Here is an 18,144-nt window from a genome sequence, read left to right as displayed (position 1 = left end):
CTCTCATTCCTTCCTCAAAGTAGTCTTAGTATACATAGTAAATATGTATATTATCTTATCGCCACACATTTAAGACAGAAGGTAACTGCAGATTACTGTAATATTCCTTTCTTTCGTAATATCTCAGTGATTTTTTGTAATGAAAGTATATTCTTGTCTCAGCCAAATAATGGAAAGTTTTGTAGTTAAGGTTATAGCTAACTTTTCCTCTCTAAAACTTGAAAGGGGGAAGCTAATCTACACAAGGGAGTATGAAACTTGAGAAGAATGTCAGACCAACAACAAGAGGAACTGGGCTAGATAAGAGTTCCAAAGATACATAATTTAGAGGGAAGAGGGAGAGGCAAGGAGATAAAAATGATGTTTTGAAAATGTATAACAGTGCTGGCTTGAGCTAGGAACTTCATATTTAAGGCATTTCAACATTCTTAGATGCAATACGCTACCCACCTTAGACAGTCTAGCTATATGCTTTGGGGAGTTATTTCCTAATGAACTAGGACAAAAAAATGGTTTGCCAAGGCCCATGACCTTTAACACTTCTAAAACATAGGACCAGATTCTCTAATCCGTTTCCAGGCCTTTTACAGCAGAGGGTAGGAAACTCTCCTGTTTGGGGATGGGGGAGTCCCTATTACTGCCTACATGTTCATTCTTAGTCCTGAACTTGTCACCTCTTACCCCTGAGGGGAGAGAGGCAGTGTGCTGGATGGAGCTAGAGAGAGGCCTTAATTGGACTGGTGCTTAGGGTCTCTATCAGATGGAAAAATCCTTCAGGAAAGAGGCTTTTCTTGCTAGCCAGTGCTGAATCTTGTTCCCTGATACAGCCCCAACATAGCCCTCCTGCTCTGAGCCTCATGGTTTTGTCTATCGCTACTGTGCTCAAAGTCACTCCCCTTTCAGGCAGAAGAGTTCTGTAGGGTTCTGAACACCACCACCACCACCAAGTCAAAGCAGCCAACAGCATACATTGCTAACATGGTGCAGTTTCAGTGCAGCTATTTTTGTGTTGTAAAGTACAAGGCCAGGTATGGATGCTGAAGAGGAGAGAGAAAACTAAACAATCTGCAAGCCAAATAAATGGCAGCAACTGAATCTAAGAGCACACAATGGTCAAGTCCTTTGGACTATTTCTCTCAGGCATCTTAATTCTATAGGAGACATCTATAGAGGTGCATTAAACATGTAGCAAGTCCTCTGTTAACATTTGTCAAGAGTTTGTCCTTAAAGAGTTTCCTTTTCCAACAGTAAGCAGCTATCCAAAAACAGAGGATATCAAGCATAAATTCTTTACATCTGGTATAATATTAATGTATAAACAACTGGGAACCATCCATCACAGTATTCTTTCACATGAATACTACTATGGAGCACAAATTTCAATTTAACCGCATCTTTAAACAGGGATTGAGGGCTGGTATCTCCAAAGCTGATAGTCTTGTCCTGTCCTGTCAAGACAACCTGTCACCATCCCCATGTATCCTTCGTAGATAGTGGCTCCTGGTGAGCATCCCATTTCACTGAGGCTGGAAACAGACATCACAAAGCTTTTTCTCCTGGAATCCTACAGATGTACACATCCACCTTCCTGCCTCAAGTCCCTCTAAAGCAGAGGGTCCCAAACTGTGGTATGCATACCTCTGGGGGGTGGCAAGACACCTCTGCAGGGGTACGGAGGAGAAATTATGTAATGGAGGATCTAATTTTCATTATAATAATAACTGACATTTAAGGGGTTAAAATATAAAATGTATGCTGGTAGGAGTATGCAGGCAACTAGCAAGTCTGGAAGGGGGTGCGCAATAAGAAAAAGTTTGGGATCCTCTCCTCTAAAGTATGTGGGATAAAACACATTGCTGGTGGTAATACTTTTTCCCAGGACGTCATTGTATACATCTGTACAGCTACTGTGCTTTTTCCCCCTCTGCACAAGCGGGCAAGGCTATGTGATCTTAGCTGGCAGAGGAACAGCAGTGGAGCTTGGAATGGGGATATGTGTAAATGACTAGGCCATGCCCATTTTGATCTGGGTCAAATCCCAGGACAAACAAGGCCTGCATCAAACAAAACTTATCTGCAGCCTCAACTAACATCCTAAAGCTGTACAAGCACATCTAGGAATAACAGCTTGCTTTAATTATATAAAAATGATAGTGGCTCCAACACAGCTTCAGAGACAGATATTTTGAGACACCAGAGACGAGGACAAAGCTCTAAGTGCAAACAGGGCTTTAGTGAGAAACAAAGAATGGACAAACAACATGGTCCAAGCTTTCAAATGCGAGCACTGCCCTTGCATATGCAAATAATTAAGGTCACTACAGACTGAGGCTCTGGGTGCATACAAACACTGAGCATCTAACTCTTCTGAAAACACAGACTTCAATACCAGTGGCCAGCAACCATTTGTGGCAGCAGGTTGGAGTGACCCCGACAGGCTGGCACTAAGAACTAGTTGCCACTGCCGCTTCTCCCTTGATGGACAGCACTAGCATGGCACAGCAGTAGCACCCCCCACCCCTGGAGCCACAGGCTGGATCCAATGGCTCCAGGATTCAGAGGTTGCTGGCCCCTTCCCTACATTATTTGTAAGCTTCTTCCAAGGCAGCTGTCAAACCATAGTAAATGATCTGCATGTTTAAAGGCACCTCCTACTGCATAGTCTGGGGTAGCATTAAAATGGCAGATAATCAGGTTAAGATACAATACTCTGGGGATCTCCATTTAATCTGATGTAACACCGTTCAGGTAACAAGGAAAACAAGCATTCACTGCCAACAGGAAAAAGGATCATATGCTGACAGGATAAGAACCTTTCCAAGATGCTTGAAAATTTATTTGCAAGCCCCAGGATTGAGTCAGCCAGTCTCTGTCACAAGCACTGACGTCTGCAAAACACTAACCTTCATCACTTCTACCTGCAGGTCCTCGTTGAGTGAAGGAGTCACTTTGACAGCATTCAGCATCTGATTAAGCAACTGCTTCTCATCTGAGTCTGTTTCCACGGATACAAATCTGTCATCAGACAGCAGCTTCTGCAAAGAGACAGAGGCACTTTAATCTTAGAGTCGGCATATTCTGTGAGCTTTCATTATCCAGCTCCCTCGCAAGTCCCTATTAGATATTAATGTTTGCAAAGTACCTAGCACAGTGGGATTTCAGCCTGGGCCTAGCTCTTTTGAGTTACAGCAATACAAACAAGGAAAACAGTTGTATATCTGCCTATCCTAATGGATTGCTGAGAAGGAAAGACTCTAAGCTTTGTTTACAGAGCAATTAAAGCACTTTTTGGTTCATTCCTGAATTCTATTATTTCTTTCCCCTCCGATTTTTTTCCTGGAAGCTCAAATGATCTCAAAAAAGGCCATTTTTCTGGTGCAGTCTAACACATGAATCCCTGAAGGCTGTTGAACTCAAGCAAAGCCCTCAACTGAGAATATAACTTCTATTTTAGAAATAAGGCTTCAATAGGTGTACAGTGGAAAACAGGCTGGCCTGGCAGTATAGCTAGCACTTTTCTATATGTTGTTCAGCAGGCAATGATGTTTCAGATATTGTCCCACTCATTTCTTTTGAGTTCACATGGGAACAGAAACACTGAGGGGGTGGCATGCCTGATTAATGGCAGCAGGTGGGAAGCAATTTTGTGTCACTCAAGAATAGACTAACCAAAAGTATCAACTAGGTTACCATATTTCCAGTTTCAAAAAAGGGGACACCTGAGAGCGATGGGGCCTCGGAACAGAGGTAATATGATTGTGGAGGGGCAGTGATATGCCCGTGCCCTGCTCCTGCTCCTCACTCCCAAGCCACAGCCTGCCCCCCACCCAGCCCTGCTGCCGCCCCTCACTTCTGACCCACAATACCTTGTCCCCCAAGACTATGCTAGGAGGAATGCCTTACTGGACCTGGTATTGGCAACGGGGGATGATATGGTAGGGGACCTACAGATTGGTACTCACCTGGGGGACAGTGATCACCAAATAATAGAATTCAGCATAAGACGTCAAGTGGGTAAGATAACTAGTAGGGTGAAAGTGCTGGACTTTAGGAAAGCTGATTTCATTGAACTCTGGTGATTAGTCAAGGACGCACTGCAGAGTAGGAGTTTTGAAGAGATGGGAGCCCAGGAAGGGTGGCTGTGCCTTAAGGAAATGATCCTTCGGGCACAGAGGGAGAGGATCCCGATGCGAGGAAAAAGAGGGAAAGGGGCCAGGAAGCTTCCTTGGCTGACCAGAGAAATCCAGGGCAGCCTGCAGACTAAAAGGGGAGCATATAAAAAGTGGAAATGGGGAGAGATTACCAAAGAGAAGTATACCTCCTCTGCTCGCACTTGTAGGGAGGCAGTTAGACGGGCCAAAGCTACCATGGAGCTGAGGATGGCATCCCAAGTTAAGGATAACAAAAAATTGTTTTTTAGATATATAGGGAGTAAAAGGAAGGCCCAGGGAGGAATAGGACCCCTGCTAAATGGGCATAAGCAATTGGTGATGGACAGGGGGGACAAGGCTGAACTCCTCAATGAGTTCTTTGCCTCAGTGTTCCTAAGTGAGGGGCAGGACAAGGCTCTCACTGGGATTGTAGAGAGGCAGCAGCAAGGCACCAGACTGCCATGCGTAGACCCTGAGATGGTGCAGAATCACTTGGAGGACCTGGATGCCTTTAAGTCAGCAGGCCCGGATGAGCTCCATCCGAGGGTACTGAAGGCACTGGCTGACGTCATTGTACAGCCACTGGCGGTAATATTTGAACACTCGTGGCGCACAGGCCAGGTCCCGGAGGACTGGAAAAGGGCCAATGTGGTCCCCATTTTCAAGAAGGGGAGGAAGGAGGGCCCAGGCAACTATAGGCCAGTCAGTCTCACCTCCATCCTAGGCAAAGTCTTTGAAAAAATTATCAAGGCTCACATTTGCGACAGCCCAGCAGGACAAATTATGCTGGAGGGGGAACCAGCACGGGTTCGTAGCAGGTAGATCATGCCTGACTAATCTAGTCTCTTTTTATGACCAGGTTACAAAATGCCTGGACGCAGGAGTAGGGGTGGATGTCGTATACTTAGACTTCAGGAAGGCCTTCGATACGGTATCCCACCCCATACTGGTGAACAAGTTAAGAGGCTGTGACTTGGATGACTACACGGTCCAGTGGGGGGCGAGTTGGCTAGAGGGTCGCACCCAGAGAGTCGTAGTGGATGGGTCGGTATCGACCTGGAAGGGTGTGGGCAGTGGGGTCCCACAGGGCTCGGTCCTTGGACCGATACTCTTCAATCTCTTCATCAGCAACTTGGATGAGGGAGTGAAGTGTACTCTGTCCAAGTTTGTGGATGACACAAAACTGTGGGGAGAAGTGGACACACCAGAGGGGAGGGAACAACTACAAGCAGACCTGGACAGGTTGGATATGTGGGCTGAAAACAACAGAATGCAAAGTGCTGCACATAGGGAGGAAAAATGTCCTGCATACCTACTGCCTAGGGAATGACCTGCTTGGTGGAACAGAAGTGGAAAGGGATCTTGGATTCCTAGTGAACTCCAAGATGAACATGAGTCAGCAGTGTGATGAAGCCATCAGAAAAGCTAATGGCACTTCATCGTGCATCAGCAGATGCATGACAAACAGATCCAAGGAGGTGATACTTCCCCTCTACCGGGCGCTGGTCAGACCACAGTTGGAATACTGCATGCAGTTTTGGGTGCCACTCTTCAAGAGGGATGCGGATAACCTGGAGAGGGTCCAGAGAAGGTCCACTCGTATGGTTAAGGGCTTGCAGGCCAAGCCCTATGAGGAGAGACTGGGGCACCTGGACCTCTTCAGCCTCCGCAAGAGAAGGTTGAGAGGCGACCTTGTGGCTGCCTATAAGTTCATCACGGGGATACAGAAGGGAATTGGTGAGATTTTATTCACCAAGGTGCCCCTGGGGGTTACAAGAAATAATGGCCACAAGCTAGCAGAGAGCAGATTTAGACTAGACATTAGGAAGAACTTCTTCACAGTTCGAGTGGCCAGGGTCTGGAATGGGCTCCCAAGAGAGGTGGTGCTCTCCCCTACCCTGGGGGTCTTCAAGAGGAGGTTAGATGAGCATCTAGCTGGGGTCATCTGAACCCAGCACTCTTTCCTGCCTATGCAGGGGGGTCGGACTCGATGATCTATTGAGGTCCCTTCCGACCCTAGCATCTATGAATCTATGCTCCCAACCCACAGCCCCCCACCCTGCTGATGCTATGTTGGGGGTTGTGTGTTGGGAGTGAGAGGCCTGTGCCCTACGCTCCTGACCCACAAGGAGGACCCAAAAGGAGGACATGTCTAGAAAAACCTAGACATATGGCAACCCTATATCAACCAAACCCATAGTAAGAAGGAAGCTCTCCCAAGAAGCTGCAGGAGAAGAGGCTGGCCAATGGACTAGGTTTAACAAAGACATTCTTATGGACTAGTCAGGTTCCCTCCACTTGGAAAGGTTCATAACAGGGTGTTAGTAAGTATTCCCAGACAGCAGGAAATACATAAATAGAGAGATTACTAGAACAGGTGGCATGAAAGTGCACATTCATTTCAAAGCCTTTATATTTAAGTTACATTTTTTGTGGAAGGCCACTTTTAAAATGCAAGTAAAGGAACATAAGTACCACCAAGGCTCATCTAATCCAGTCCCCTGAGATCACACACTGTAGCATCCTAAGCCCCCTCCACCCCATTTTTTTTTAACTGATCAAGCTCCATTTTTAAACTATTGAGTGTTTTGCCCCCACAACTCCTATTTGAAGACTGTTCAACCACTCCTCTTACAGTGAGAAACCTTCTTCCACTTTTGAGCTTAAATTTATTTATAGTCCATTTTATACCTAACTATTGTTGTGCCAAACTTGTCCATTCTTCCCTTGTGTTCAGCCTTCAGTGTATTTACATACAGTATTCAGATCCCCTCTTGGCCTTTATTTTGCTAGGCTGAACAAGGCAGACTCTCCGATTCTACCACAAGAGAGCTCTCCATTTTTGGGGTCACTCGAGAAGCCTTTTCTGATTCCAGTTTGAGTTTATCTTCTTAAATAAGGCTTACCAGAACTGTACAGAGAATTTTCACCACTGCTTCATACAACAGCACTACTACTTACTAATAGCCTCTTATCTACTGTATATATCTCCCTTGAGGCAGCCATAGAATACATCTGGCATCTTCAAGGCAGCATGACATTGGTAGCTCATGGTCCTATGACTGACCTAGGCAGCCAGGTCTTTGTCTGTTATTTCCAACTGAAAACTGTCCAGCTTTTAAAATCATTTTATATAGACTAGAATAGAAGTAGGCAACTCCCCAGTATGGGTGCCAGAGTGGGACAAATGTGAAGGCATTTAGTTTGGCACATGTGCCTCGAGGCAGATGGCAGGGAAGGGGCTGGGACCGCACTCACACAACAAGGATTGGGCCCCTGATGGCTCTCCTGCCACCCATCCCTGGCATGCCAACATCTTACAAGTCAAGGCTCTAGGTATTCTTGGCACTCTGACCAAAAACATTGTTGACCTCTGGAATAGAAGGATTTTAAAAAATAGAATCATGTGGTTGGAAGGGGGCTCAACCTTTTATGAGGTACTCTTTAGGGTCTCATCTGTACCTGATGAAAAGGTATTTTAAAACTATTATTGCAGAAATTCTTATTAGCCCCCAGATGTATGACCTTACCATTGAACTTTGTTCTACTGAATTTCCTCACACTGCTATTACACCACTTGTTCCTGTATAATACTCTAATCTGTCTCTATATTGTAGTCTCTTAACTTGATGTCATCAGAAGATTTAATTAGTACATTCCTACTCTTCATGCCAAATCCATTAAAGAAAGTATTAATGAAATGGGTCCCAGGACTGATCCTTGAGGAACAATAAGTTCCCTCCAGTCCCATATATCCCACTTCAACACAATCTGCTGTCTTCTTCCTTTTATCTATCTAGTTTTTCTTAGAGAAAATAGGATTACTACAACTAATAATTTCCCAGTGGGGCAGCAGATCAAACGCTTTGCTAAAGTCTCATAGATGAGATCTACCACATTTCCTGTCTAGAAAATCATTACTTATAGAGCAAGATAAATTTTTATCTTTGTTCAACCCATATTGCATTTTTTCCTGTATTCTGTTATGCTCCACATCTTTAATTATTCTTCAGTTCAAAATGTGTTATTAAAATGTACTGAAACAGTACTGAAGTCAGCCTAAAAGCCGCTTCTGTTTAGGTACTGCTTTAAATATAAGGCTAAATTTCAAAAGTCCACATCTAACAAAACTAAGATAAGCTTATATGGAGTTTAAAAAGTTTTTAAAAATGCCATTATCCTAGACTGTGGATTCATTACAAGATTCAGCCTTAGAGGATAAAAGTCAATTCACAATCCTTCTGGAATTCTTGGTTGTTTGTAGTTCTCAAAACATACTTCCTAGGTATGTCCATGCCAACACAAGAGTTTAACAGAGTCCTCCTATCATAGAACAAGATCTCCTGATACATGCCTACATCCCACTTATGTCCTCAAGATAGCTCCTTTGGCCTTCTGGCTAAGGGCAAGTGAGACTTGGGGGCATACGAACTCCACTGACTCCAGGCTTGGAGCCTACATGCAAGATGCCTGCCATGGATTTGGGAATATTTGAAATCCCAGGCTAAAGAATCTGGGAGGTGGGATACTTGCCAGTGGTAGCACTATACAGACTTGATTGATTGAGCACTGTTCAGTCGATAGAATTCTGAACTGATATGGCTAATTTGGCCTGAGATAAGAAACTTAAAAATGCCCTCAAGATGGCGTGCAAGTAGTAAAGAGGCCTTCTCTCCTGCGATGAATTCCTTGTTTGTGAACAGCAGCTTGCATTTAGCTAAGGAGTTGCTGTAACCATTTACTGCAAGTATGCTCCAAGCAGGAAGCATATACTATCTTAGTGCCTTTATTTAAAAATAAATGCTCTGTTTCTGTACTGTTAGCTACAAATGCTTTAGCTCCCTGAAGTCTGTGCCTGCTTTCTCAGTCTTACGTTGCATAAACATGTACTCTTGCAATTTAATAAAACCCTTCTATTCATTTAGAATTGTTGTGCTTTAATGCCTAAGAAATTGTGAAATTGAAATATTTCAAAGGAAGTTGACATGAGAAATCTCATGAGGTTCAATAAGGAGAAGTGCAAAGTCCTGCACTTAGGATGGAACAATCCCATTGACCACTACAGGCTGGGGGCTGACTGGCTGGGCAGCAGTTCTGCAGAAAAGGACCTGGGTGTTACAATAGACAGTAAGCTGAATATGAACTAGCAGTTTGCTCTTGTTGCCAAGAAGGCTAATGGAATACTGAGCTACATTAATAGAAGCGCTGCCAGCAGACTGAGGGAAGTGATTATTTCCCTCTATTCAGCATTGGTGAGGCCACATCTGGAGTACTGTGTCCAGTTTTGGGCCCCCCCACTACAGAAAGGATGTGGACAAATTGGAGAGAGTTCAGTGGAGGGCAACAAAAATGGTGAGGGGGCTGGGGCACATGACTTTTGACAGGCTGAGGGAACTGGGCTTATTTAGTCTGGAGAAAAGAAGACTGAGGGGGATTTAATAGCAGCCTTCAACTAACTCAAGGGGGGTCCAAAGAAGATGGAGCTGAACTGTTCTTAGTGGTGGCAGATGACAGAATAAGGAGCAAGAGTCTCAAGTTGCCAGCAAGGGAAGTTTAGGTTAGATATTAAGAAAAATTCTCTCACTAGGAAGGTAGTAAAACACCCAGAGAAGTAGTGGAGTCTCCATCCTTGTAGGTTAAGGCCCAGCCAGACAAGGCCTTGGCTGAGATGATCTAATTGGGGATGGTCCTGTTTAAGCAGGGGGCTGGACTAAATGACCTCATGAGGTCCCTTTGACCCTAATTTTCTATGCTTCTACGATGCAAATTTGTAGAACAGTCTTCAGTATTTGTTGCTATATTTACTCTTTCAGCTTCTGAAGTGCCACAATTATTTGAGATGATCAGAAAGGAATAGGGGACTCCATCAGCACAGGTTTTTAGTCACTGGCTAGAGTGCAAAGCAGGCGCTTCTATTTACTAGGAGAGAGGACAGCTCCCACACAAATCAGTAGAGTCATGTTAGCTCCAGAATACCTCTGCAGCAGTGCGTACATCACCAGAACAGTAGGGGTCTGTGAAGCAGGCAGTATTCAGAATTGGTCCAATTCGGGGGACAGTGATTCGATTAACTGATTCAGATCACTCTCCCAATTCAATTCAATTTGGCTGAATCTGAAGATTCGATGCCGATTCAGAGAATCAACGATTCAGCCACAGACACAGCTTTATAAGTTTTTTCTACATACCTTGAGGTACCAGGCGTGGCTCGTAACGCTGAGATGGTAGGGCGGCTGGAGTGTCCCACAGGAGTGGGAGTGTGTGTGTGTGTGTGTGGGGGGGGGGGGGGGGGGGGCCTGCTGCGCAATCCGCCGTGGACCCAGGATTGGATTGGAAGTATTTCCAGTCTACTTCCAGGTCTGCTGCTGAGCATGCAGGGACCGCCCCCCCCCCACATCTCCCCAGCACAGCAGTTGGCCACGGGGGGACCCCGGGTGAACCCCCAGGAGGCACCAGTCACTGAGCCAGGAGGAAGGGGGGGGGGGGTCCCCCACGCACTCTGCGACGGACCTGGAACTGGACCAGAAGTACTTCTGGTCCAGTTCAGGGTCTGCCACTAAGCGTGTGGGGGACCCCCCCTCCCCCCCCCCCGTGCTCCCATGGGACACTCCCAGCTGTGTCTATGGCCGAATCATCAAATCTCTCTGAACTGAATCAGAGGCTTCCGATTTGATTCGGAGATTCGGTTGCCAAATCGGGCCAAATCTCCTGCAAACTGAATCGGCAACCAAAGCTTCATACAGCCCTATAGATCAGTACTCAACTTGGAAGCTGTGTTTACAGTACATTCCACCCACACCTCAGAAATTAAACACCACAGGAGTTATCATTTTACACATGTGGTAAGACAGCAAATCAAATTTTATCTAAGTTTTAAGTCATACCTGCATCCCTGCTAGGGCATGTTGGGCTAACTTCACGTTCTTTGATTCCAAAGCAAGCTGGAGTGGAAGGAGGCATTTTTCCCTACAAAATAAAGAGGAAAATAGTGCTGAGAAATTAGCATTCAAGAAGAGTACAACCATTTGTATGTTCCTAGCATAAAAACAGAATCAAATGCAAAATAATAATAAAAAAATTAAACAGCAATGAAGACAATGGAATTTCCCCCCACCCCTATTTAAAAAAAAAAAAAAAAAAAAAAAAATCAACTGAATTTCTCTGAAGTTCTCATTCAAAAAGAGCACTTTTCCAGAAAAAAAACCAGGTTACAAACCCACTTTCTGAAGCATCTGTTCCTTAAAACAGCTTAGTTTTGCCCACCACGGGCTGGGGCTGTTTCCCCTCTGCTGCTTCGGACCAGGGCCTGGGCCATTCCCCGTCACCCATTGCCGCTTCCGCCTGGGGCCTGGGCCATTCCCCACCTTCCTCCACTGCTTAGGGAGCGGGCCTGGCTCCGACCCAATCTCCCCCACACCGCTTCAGGCCAGGGTCGGGACCAGCCCCAACCTGCCCCACGTCTTTTAGCTCTTCTGCTCTGCTCCTGCTCTCCTGTAGGGCAGCCTGGAGGCAGCGGTGAGGCAGGGCAACCCAGCACAGGCTCCGCATGGCTGCTGCAGAAAATGCTGGACAGAGTTGATGGGGAGAGGCCACTTTTCACCCATGCTGAGCACACTTTGGCTCTGTCAGCACTGCTGTTGCTGTACCTGTTCAGCGTAAGCAGGCAAGTCTGCAGCAGGTACAGGGCAGGTAGGGGCTACACACAGGTCCCTGCCAGTACTGCGGGACTGGGGCCAGTAGCTTCCTAGAAAGGCAGTCCAGTGTACAGCTGTCCCAGCCCCGCTGCATACCCAGGGGTTAGCAGAACATGCCATGGACAAGCAGTACAGAGCAGGCGCAGGGGCCGGGTCAGGGCTATGTGTGCATTTGGCTGATCTGCTCCTACTGGGGTCAGTCCAGAGCAGGCACGGGTAGCACTGGGGCTGTGCACTGCTGGCAGGGGCAGGGAGGTGTCTCAGGGTGCACAGGCTGTTGCGGGTGGGAACTGACCAGCTGTGGGGGTGTGTGCAGGGGGCTCCCATGCACACTCCATCATACCCACACACCCTCCCCCATAAACCCCACAATGACACTCTCCCCGACACACAAATCACACACCACAAACACCACACCACCCACGCCCCTCCCCACAGCCCCACAGGTCTCTGGGGGGAGCCCTGCTCACTACTACCCACACACATGCACCCAGCCCCCCACACACACCCCCAGCCATCTTCACCCTCCACAAACACCTATCACATAATTTAATTTTATTACAAAACAATTTTTTGTCATGGTTTGTGTTTGCATAGTCTATATAGAGATGATTGCATAATAACTCAAAAATAAAACCTTAGTTCTGTATGTTGTGGGGGAGGGTGTCTGCATGTGGTATGTGTGGTGTGTGGGGGTATGTGTGGTGCTTGTATACGGTGGGGTGTATGGATGTGTGGGGGGTTGGGTGGCTGTGAGGACCCCTCCACACTAACCCCATGGTGCAGCAGCAGGCAGGAAAATCAGGGCACAGGTGCCCAGTGGACTGCAGCTCCAGCCAGTGCTGCACACCACAGCAAGAGGCACAGCTTCCACATGGCTGCCTGTATCACTTGCATTCCCTGCCACTCATGTGCAGCCCCTGCACTTGCAGAGCAGGAAGGAAAGCTCCACATGCTGGAGCCAGGTGTCTTCCCCGCCACGGCTGTGCAGCACCAGCGAGAAGTCTCAAGTGCTGGAGCTAGCTACCTTCCCCACAGGGGCTGCGCTGCATGGGAGGGAAGCCCCACGCAGGGAAGACGGTTGGCTCCAGAGCCTGAAGCTTCTCTCTGGTGCTGTACAGCCCCGGCAGGGAAGGTACAAGCCCAAGTCCCATGCTCTGGGCTCCTTCCCCCAAACCCCACTGCTTCCCTACCTGCTGCCCAGAGCCATCAGGAGACTGGGTAAATGAGCAGGTCTCAGGAGCTGCAGCAGCCCTGCATGGAAACTGTACACTGGCCGGCCAGACCCTTCAGCCCACAAGAGTGGGAGTAAGGCAATAAGGTATGTTTTGGAGGCTGTGTGTACACGTGGGTGCCTCGTTCCCAACCTTGTGGGCAGAAGGGTTGGGTAGGGCACAATTTGTTTGGGGGGTGAGGAGGGGGAGTCCCGTGGGCTGGATGAAAGTGCTTGGTGGGCCATATTTTGCCCACCCCTGGCCTACACACATTTCAGTGATATAATGATGAAGGGCCGTTCAGTAAATGCTTTGCTCAAGATTCAATGTTGCCTAGATACCAGTTACAGTGCATCTAATAATGTTTGCTACTTTGTTAAAGTGCCACAAAGGTCTCTAGGGCACTGTGAAAAGTTGGCTAAAGGGGCTCTGGTCTAGTCCTCGGAAATGGGGGTAGCGAGGAGGGTTGGTACCTCACCCATGTCAAAAATTTAAATTACACTGGAAACAATGGTCTGAAAGCTTTTGAAGCTGGAACAGGCTGTGACAGAATACCATCCCTGTCTCTTCAAAACTCTGCTACCTGACAATTTAGTTACCATGGTCATTCCTCTGCCCCCTCTGCCTACGTGACTGGCATCACATACCCGGGGAAGCCCTTAAACTCCCTATTGTTCTAAGCAATGCCAACCTGACTGGGAGGGGGCTAGAGACCCTGACAGTCTACCCGGCAACCAGTGATGCACTTCAAATTGGTTGGCTCGCACCCAACAGGTGCTGGCCTCCACTGGAGCAGGTAAATGAGGTCATAAGGTCTATATGAAGTTACAGACTGACTAGGAGGAGGGGCAGTAGCCATGATGAAAATCAATGAACTGCCTGCCTCCAGAGCAGGGGCGGGCAATTATTTTGGGCAGAGGGCCACTTACCCTGTTCTGGCAGGCTGTCGAGGGCCGCATGGGTAGCCCCATACCTTGACAGGTGCCCTGCCCCCTGGTCAGCATCTTGGAACCAAATGTCCCAGGACCAGCACCAGTGGGGCCCATAGTGGGGCACAGGCTGGCAAGGGTCTGTGGAGCTGGGCTGGGCTGCACCAACAAGGAGAGCGGGGAGCTGGCCCAGCTCCATAGAGCCCCTGGCAGCTGGGACCCTGCGCTCCTGCCACCCTGCTCTGGGCCCTGCTGGCACTGGCTCCAGGACACCGGTGTGGGCCCTGTGTTCCTGCTGGCTCCCACACCCACTCACACCCAGTGCCTCCCAGCCCCGCAGTACAGGTGGGGGGCAGTGCACAGCCCTGACCCCCTGCTCACCGGCAGGGAAGAAGCTGGTGCCGAGTGCAGGGAAAAATGGCCCCTCGCCCGCCCTGTGGCCGGCATTCCCTGCTGCAGGTGCTCGCAGCCCACACGGGGCTGTCTGGAGCAGGCATAGACAACCCCATGCGGGCTGCAAGCAGCTACAGTGCGGGGCACTGGCCATGGGGTAAGTGAGGGGCCGCTTTTCCCTGTGCTCAGCACCAGCTTGTATCTGACCCTGCTGCCAGCCTGGGCTCTGTGCTGGCTCTAGGCTTACCTGTCGGTGGCAGCAGCTGCACCCCCCCCAACCCCCCACTTGCCACACCAGGCAGTGTTGGCTGCTACTGCCTGCCTGGAGCTCGTATGCTGGGCAGCCCAGAGGCGACAGTGGCAAACAGTGCCCGGCGTGGCAAGCAGGGGGGGCCACAGCTGCTGTCACCACATGCAGCCCCGACAGCCAAGGAGGGCAGGAGTGGCCCCTCGCCTGCCCCGTGCTGCAGCCGCTAGCAGCACACCTGGGGCTGCCTGCACTTGCTCCGGACAGCCCCGCATGGGCTGTGAGCAGCTGCAGCATGGGGCGCCGGGCATGGGGCGGGCGAGGGGCTGCTTTCCTCTGCGCCAGGAAGGAGCCCAGGGTAAAGCAGCCCCTCCCCGTTGCCAGTGCTCCCTGCTACAGTTGCTCACAGCCTGTGGGGCTGCTTGGAGCAGGCACAGGCAGCCACATGTGGGCTGCGAGTGGCTGCAGCACAGGGTGCTGGCCACAGGGAGGGCGAGGGGCTACTTTCCCCCCCACCCGCACTCAGCTTTTCCCCAGGCCACTTTTCCCCAGGCTCCTTCTCTGCCTGGGGTCCTCCCCTGCTCTTACCACCCACTCCCTTCCCCCTTACCTGAGGTTCCAGCACCGCTAGGGCAGCCACATGCTCCCAGGCCAGAAGCTGAGGCTTTGGCTGGGGTGGTGGGGCTGGGCAGGCCCTGCTGTTGTGGGAGCCTGCCCTGGGAGGCTTCCCCTGGGTCCTACTGCCTTTGGTTCCTGTTATTTTTGACAGGAACCAAGGGCAGATCAATATTAATTTTCTAAATTTTTTAGGGGACACAGGCTATATTTATCCCACCCCTGCTCCAGAGGGATTTTCTACCTGCCTCTGGATGATACTCCTGAGTAAGCTACCTGAAATTCAACTAGATGTATAGCTTGCAGTAACTCAGATGTATAATAAAAGGCTACCCAGCCACCCTGTTTGCTCTGTGGGATTTCTCTGATAATGCTCTACCCTGTACCCTATTCCAAACCTACTCCTTGTAGCCAATAAAGTTTTCCTTTGTACCGAGCATGGAAGACTTATTGGGAGAGGGGCTAGATTATGCCTTGGGGTCCCCTTGGACACGGCTACTGCTGTGAAACTGTGTGGACCTGCAGGCAGCACGTGAATGTGCATGTGCACTATAGACTTAGTAGTGTCTGTTGTCTCCACTTGCCTCAGCATGAGCTATGCAACACCTGCTAAAAATCTTATTTAAGTGACCTCAACCACCAGGACAACTGAGCATCAAATGCAGAAATAGGGATCCAAAGAATCTACCAGGTTGTACACAATCACCTGGTTGAAATCTACATAGCCACTGGGAGCATGGGTTGTGTGCAAATACTGGGACAGATAGGACATTTCAGAAGTTCAGAGAGATGTGCAGTGATGCTAGCTCTATTTAATACACAAGTTTTTAAAAAGTGGTCCATTATTTGCCAGCACATGGGAGAGAGGGAGGTAACATCCTGAGTCCATTTTTTAGTATCACAGGAAGCCACAAACTGGTAAGCCACATATTGGCCACATCATCTGGTTAGCCCACTTTTGGTATCTGCATACGATGGCAAAATCCCTGGTGTTAGCAGGGAAGGTACATGGGAAGCACAACTTTTTAAGGGCAGCTATTTTGGGTGTTGAAGGATTCCATTTATTTAGACTGTAAATATCTTCACTGAAGTATTCTGTGCACTCTGTATGGTACCTAGCTCTACTTAACATGCTACAGCAATACAAACAACTCATATTAATACCAGGGACACAGCAAACATCAGGCTGATTTATTCTTTTATTAAAATTAACTGAGAAGTGAGAAAGAGAACTGGAACAGAGCCAGCTGATGTTCATTACAAAGGAAACTGTCTGAAGCCCATTTGGCTCACATGTAGCTACTGGGCACTTCAGCACAATACCCACCATCTGCAGTTACATATTGCAATTGATGAAGAACACACACTATTCTTGATGCATCATCCAAAGCAGAGTGAAAAATTAAGAAACAGGAGGATGCAATCAAGAAGTGTCAATTAATGGAACTTTCCCTACCTGCTTTAAAAGAGTGCAACTCAGAAGCTAATTAATGCTACAGCAGCCACTGTTCTCATTACCTTCGCTAAGACAATAGATCGCTATTGTGTCATTCTCTGTTCTCATTACAGTCTCTGCATGTTCCTCCAGGCTACAGTTAAGGCAACTACAGCTGTCTAACCTTTGCTTGATTAGCCAAATATTCTGATTTCACTTCTGATCTCCAGTTTAAACTGAAGGCTGAATAGGTAACTGCGCAAAGACTGAAAAAAAGAGGGAAAGAAACAATTCTTGGTGGGAGGTGACAGTGAAGAGGGTCAGTAGGCGCAGTGGGTGGGTCACTATTAAATTCCATCACTTTTTCAAACTGGACTCACTGGTTCACACCAGGTATAACTCAGGGCAGAATTTGGCGTTAACAGTCCATTTATTTTATTAGAAAAAGCAGGAGTCACATGCAGATCTGTTCACCTGCTTTGAACAGTTTGGCCCAAGAACAAAATACCAATTGCTTCAAGTTAGGCACAAGATCCCCACTGGTACAGCTGTGCATGGCAGTTTGTAGAGGAGGTACTTAGGATTTGGATTTTTATACTTGTAATAATGATATAATACCTAGCTCTTAGACTGCCACATCTGCACTGGCTACTAAGGCTGAATCTTGTGCTTGTAACCCTCTTCCCTTCCACTTCTCCTTGTCTTCCCTATATCCTCCAGCCCCACATCCATGGCCCCCCAAGAGACTTCAAGCTTCCTTCCACACCTCATATCCCCTCATTCAAGTCCTTTGAGGATCGCTCACTGTATCTAGTGCTGTTTGTTCAAATGAGCAGAACATGATGTGCAGGAAAAAAGCTTAAAAGAATTGAAAAGCAAACAACTATATCAGGTTTAAACATGGCAACATCTCTCAGCCACAAATATTGTCACTTGCCCTGGTGTAAAAAGGAATATTAAAAAAAAAAAAAAAAGTGAATACCTGCAGCAACAGGCTTGCACAACGGGGTCAGGAGGAAGCTGGATGTGACCAGATGGGAGCTACAAGAAAGGGAGAGACTGAGGTGGGCAGTACTGAGGGAACAAGAAAACTTCAACAAAGGTCAGGCGGAGCAAGGAAGTAATTTTAATCCTAAGGATGTTGCAAGGCTGCCTTAGACGAAGGCAAAACAACATAAAGATGTGTTTGACCATGAATGATACCTTTGTTTCTTATATGAAGTCCCAAAAATTCCTACTACTGGAACACGATTATTTGTTTGCATATGTGTGTATATATATACACACAAGCTTGCAATGTTATTCTCAAACCAGATCTACCAGCCACTCAATTTTGAAAGCCACTCAAAATTAGAAGGAAAGAAAGGTAAAAAGAGTGAATGCCCCAAATCAACATGGCTTCCCAGCGTTCTGTCACTTCACTGCTAAAAGAGAGAGGTTAATGAGCGCTCCCTTGGTGTGCTGTT

The 18,144-nt window shown here is 47.8% G+C and overlaps 1 protein-coding gene across 4 annotated transcripts in view; it reads right to left on the bottom strand.

Annotated features, from left to right (window-relative positions):
- Positions 1–18,144, bottom strand: part of ARFGEF3 (ARFGEF family member 3) — a 152,723-nt gene that overhangs the window by 109,846 nt on the left and 24,733 nt on the right. For all 4 annotated transcript variants that reach the window (XM_059713482.1, XM_059713486.1, XM_059713484.1 and 1 more), the window contains exons 3-4: positions 11,036–11,117; positions 2,904–3,035 (exon numbers count right to left, since the gene is read on the bottom strand). In XM_059713482.1, coding sequence (XP_059569465.1) covers positions 2,904–3,035; positions 11,036–11,117 — 214 coding nt within the window. The remainder of the gene's footprint in view (positions 1–2,903; positions 3,036–11,035; positions 11,118–18,144) is intronic.

The sequence above is a fragment of the Alligator mississippiensis genome, chromosome 1 (genome assembly GCF_030867095.1).
Source record: "Alligator mississippiensis isolate rAllMis1 chromosome 1, rAllMis1, whole genome shotgun sequence".
Lineage (NCBI taxonomy): Eukaryota > Metazoa > Chordata > Crocodylia > Alligatoridae > Alligator > Alligator mississippiensis.
Note: the sequence above shows the minus strand (reverse complement) of the source record. Positions and strands in the feature narration are given on the sequence as shown.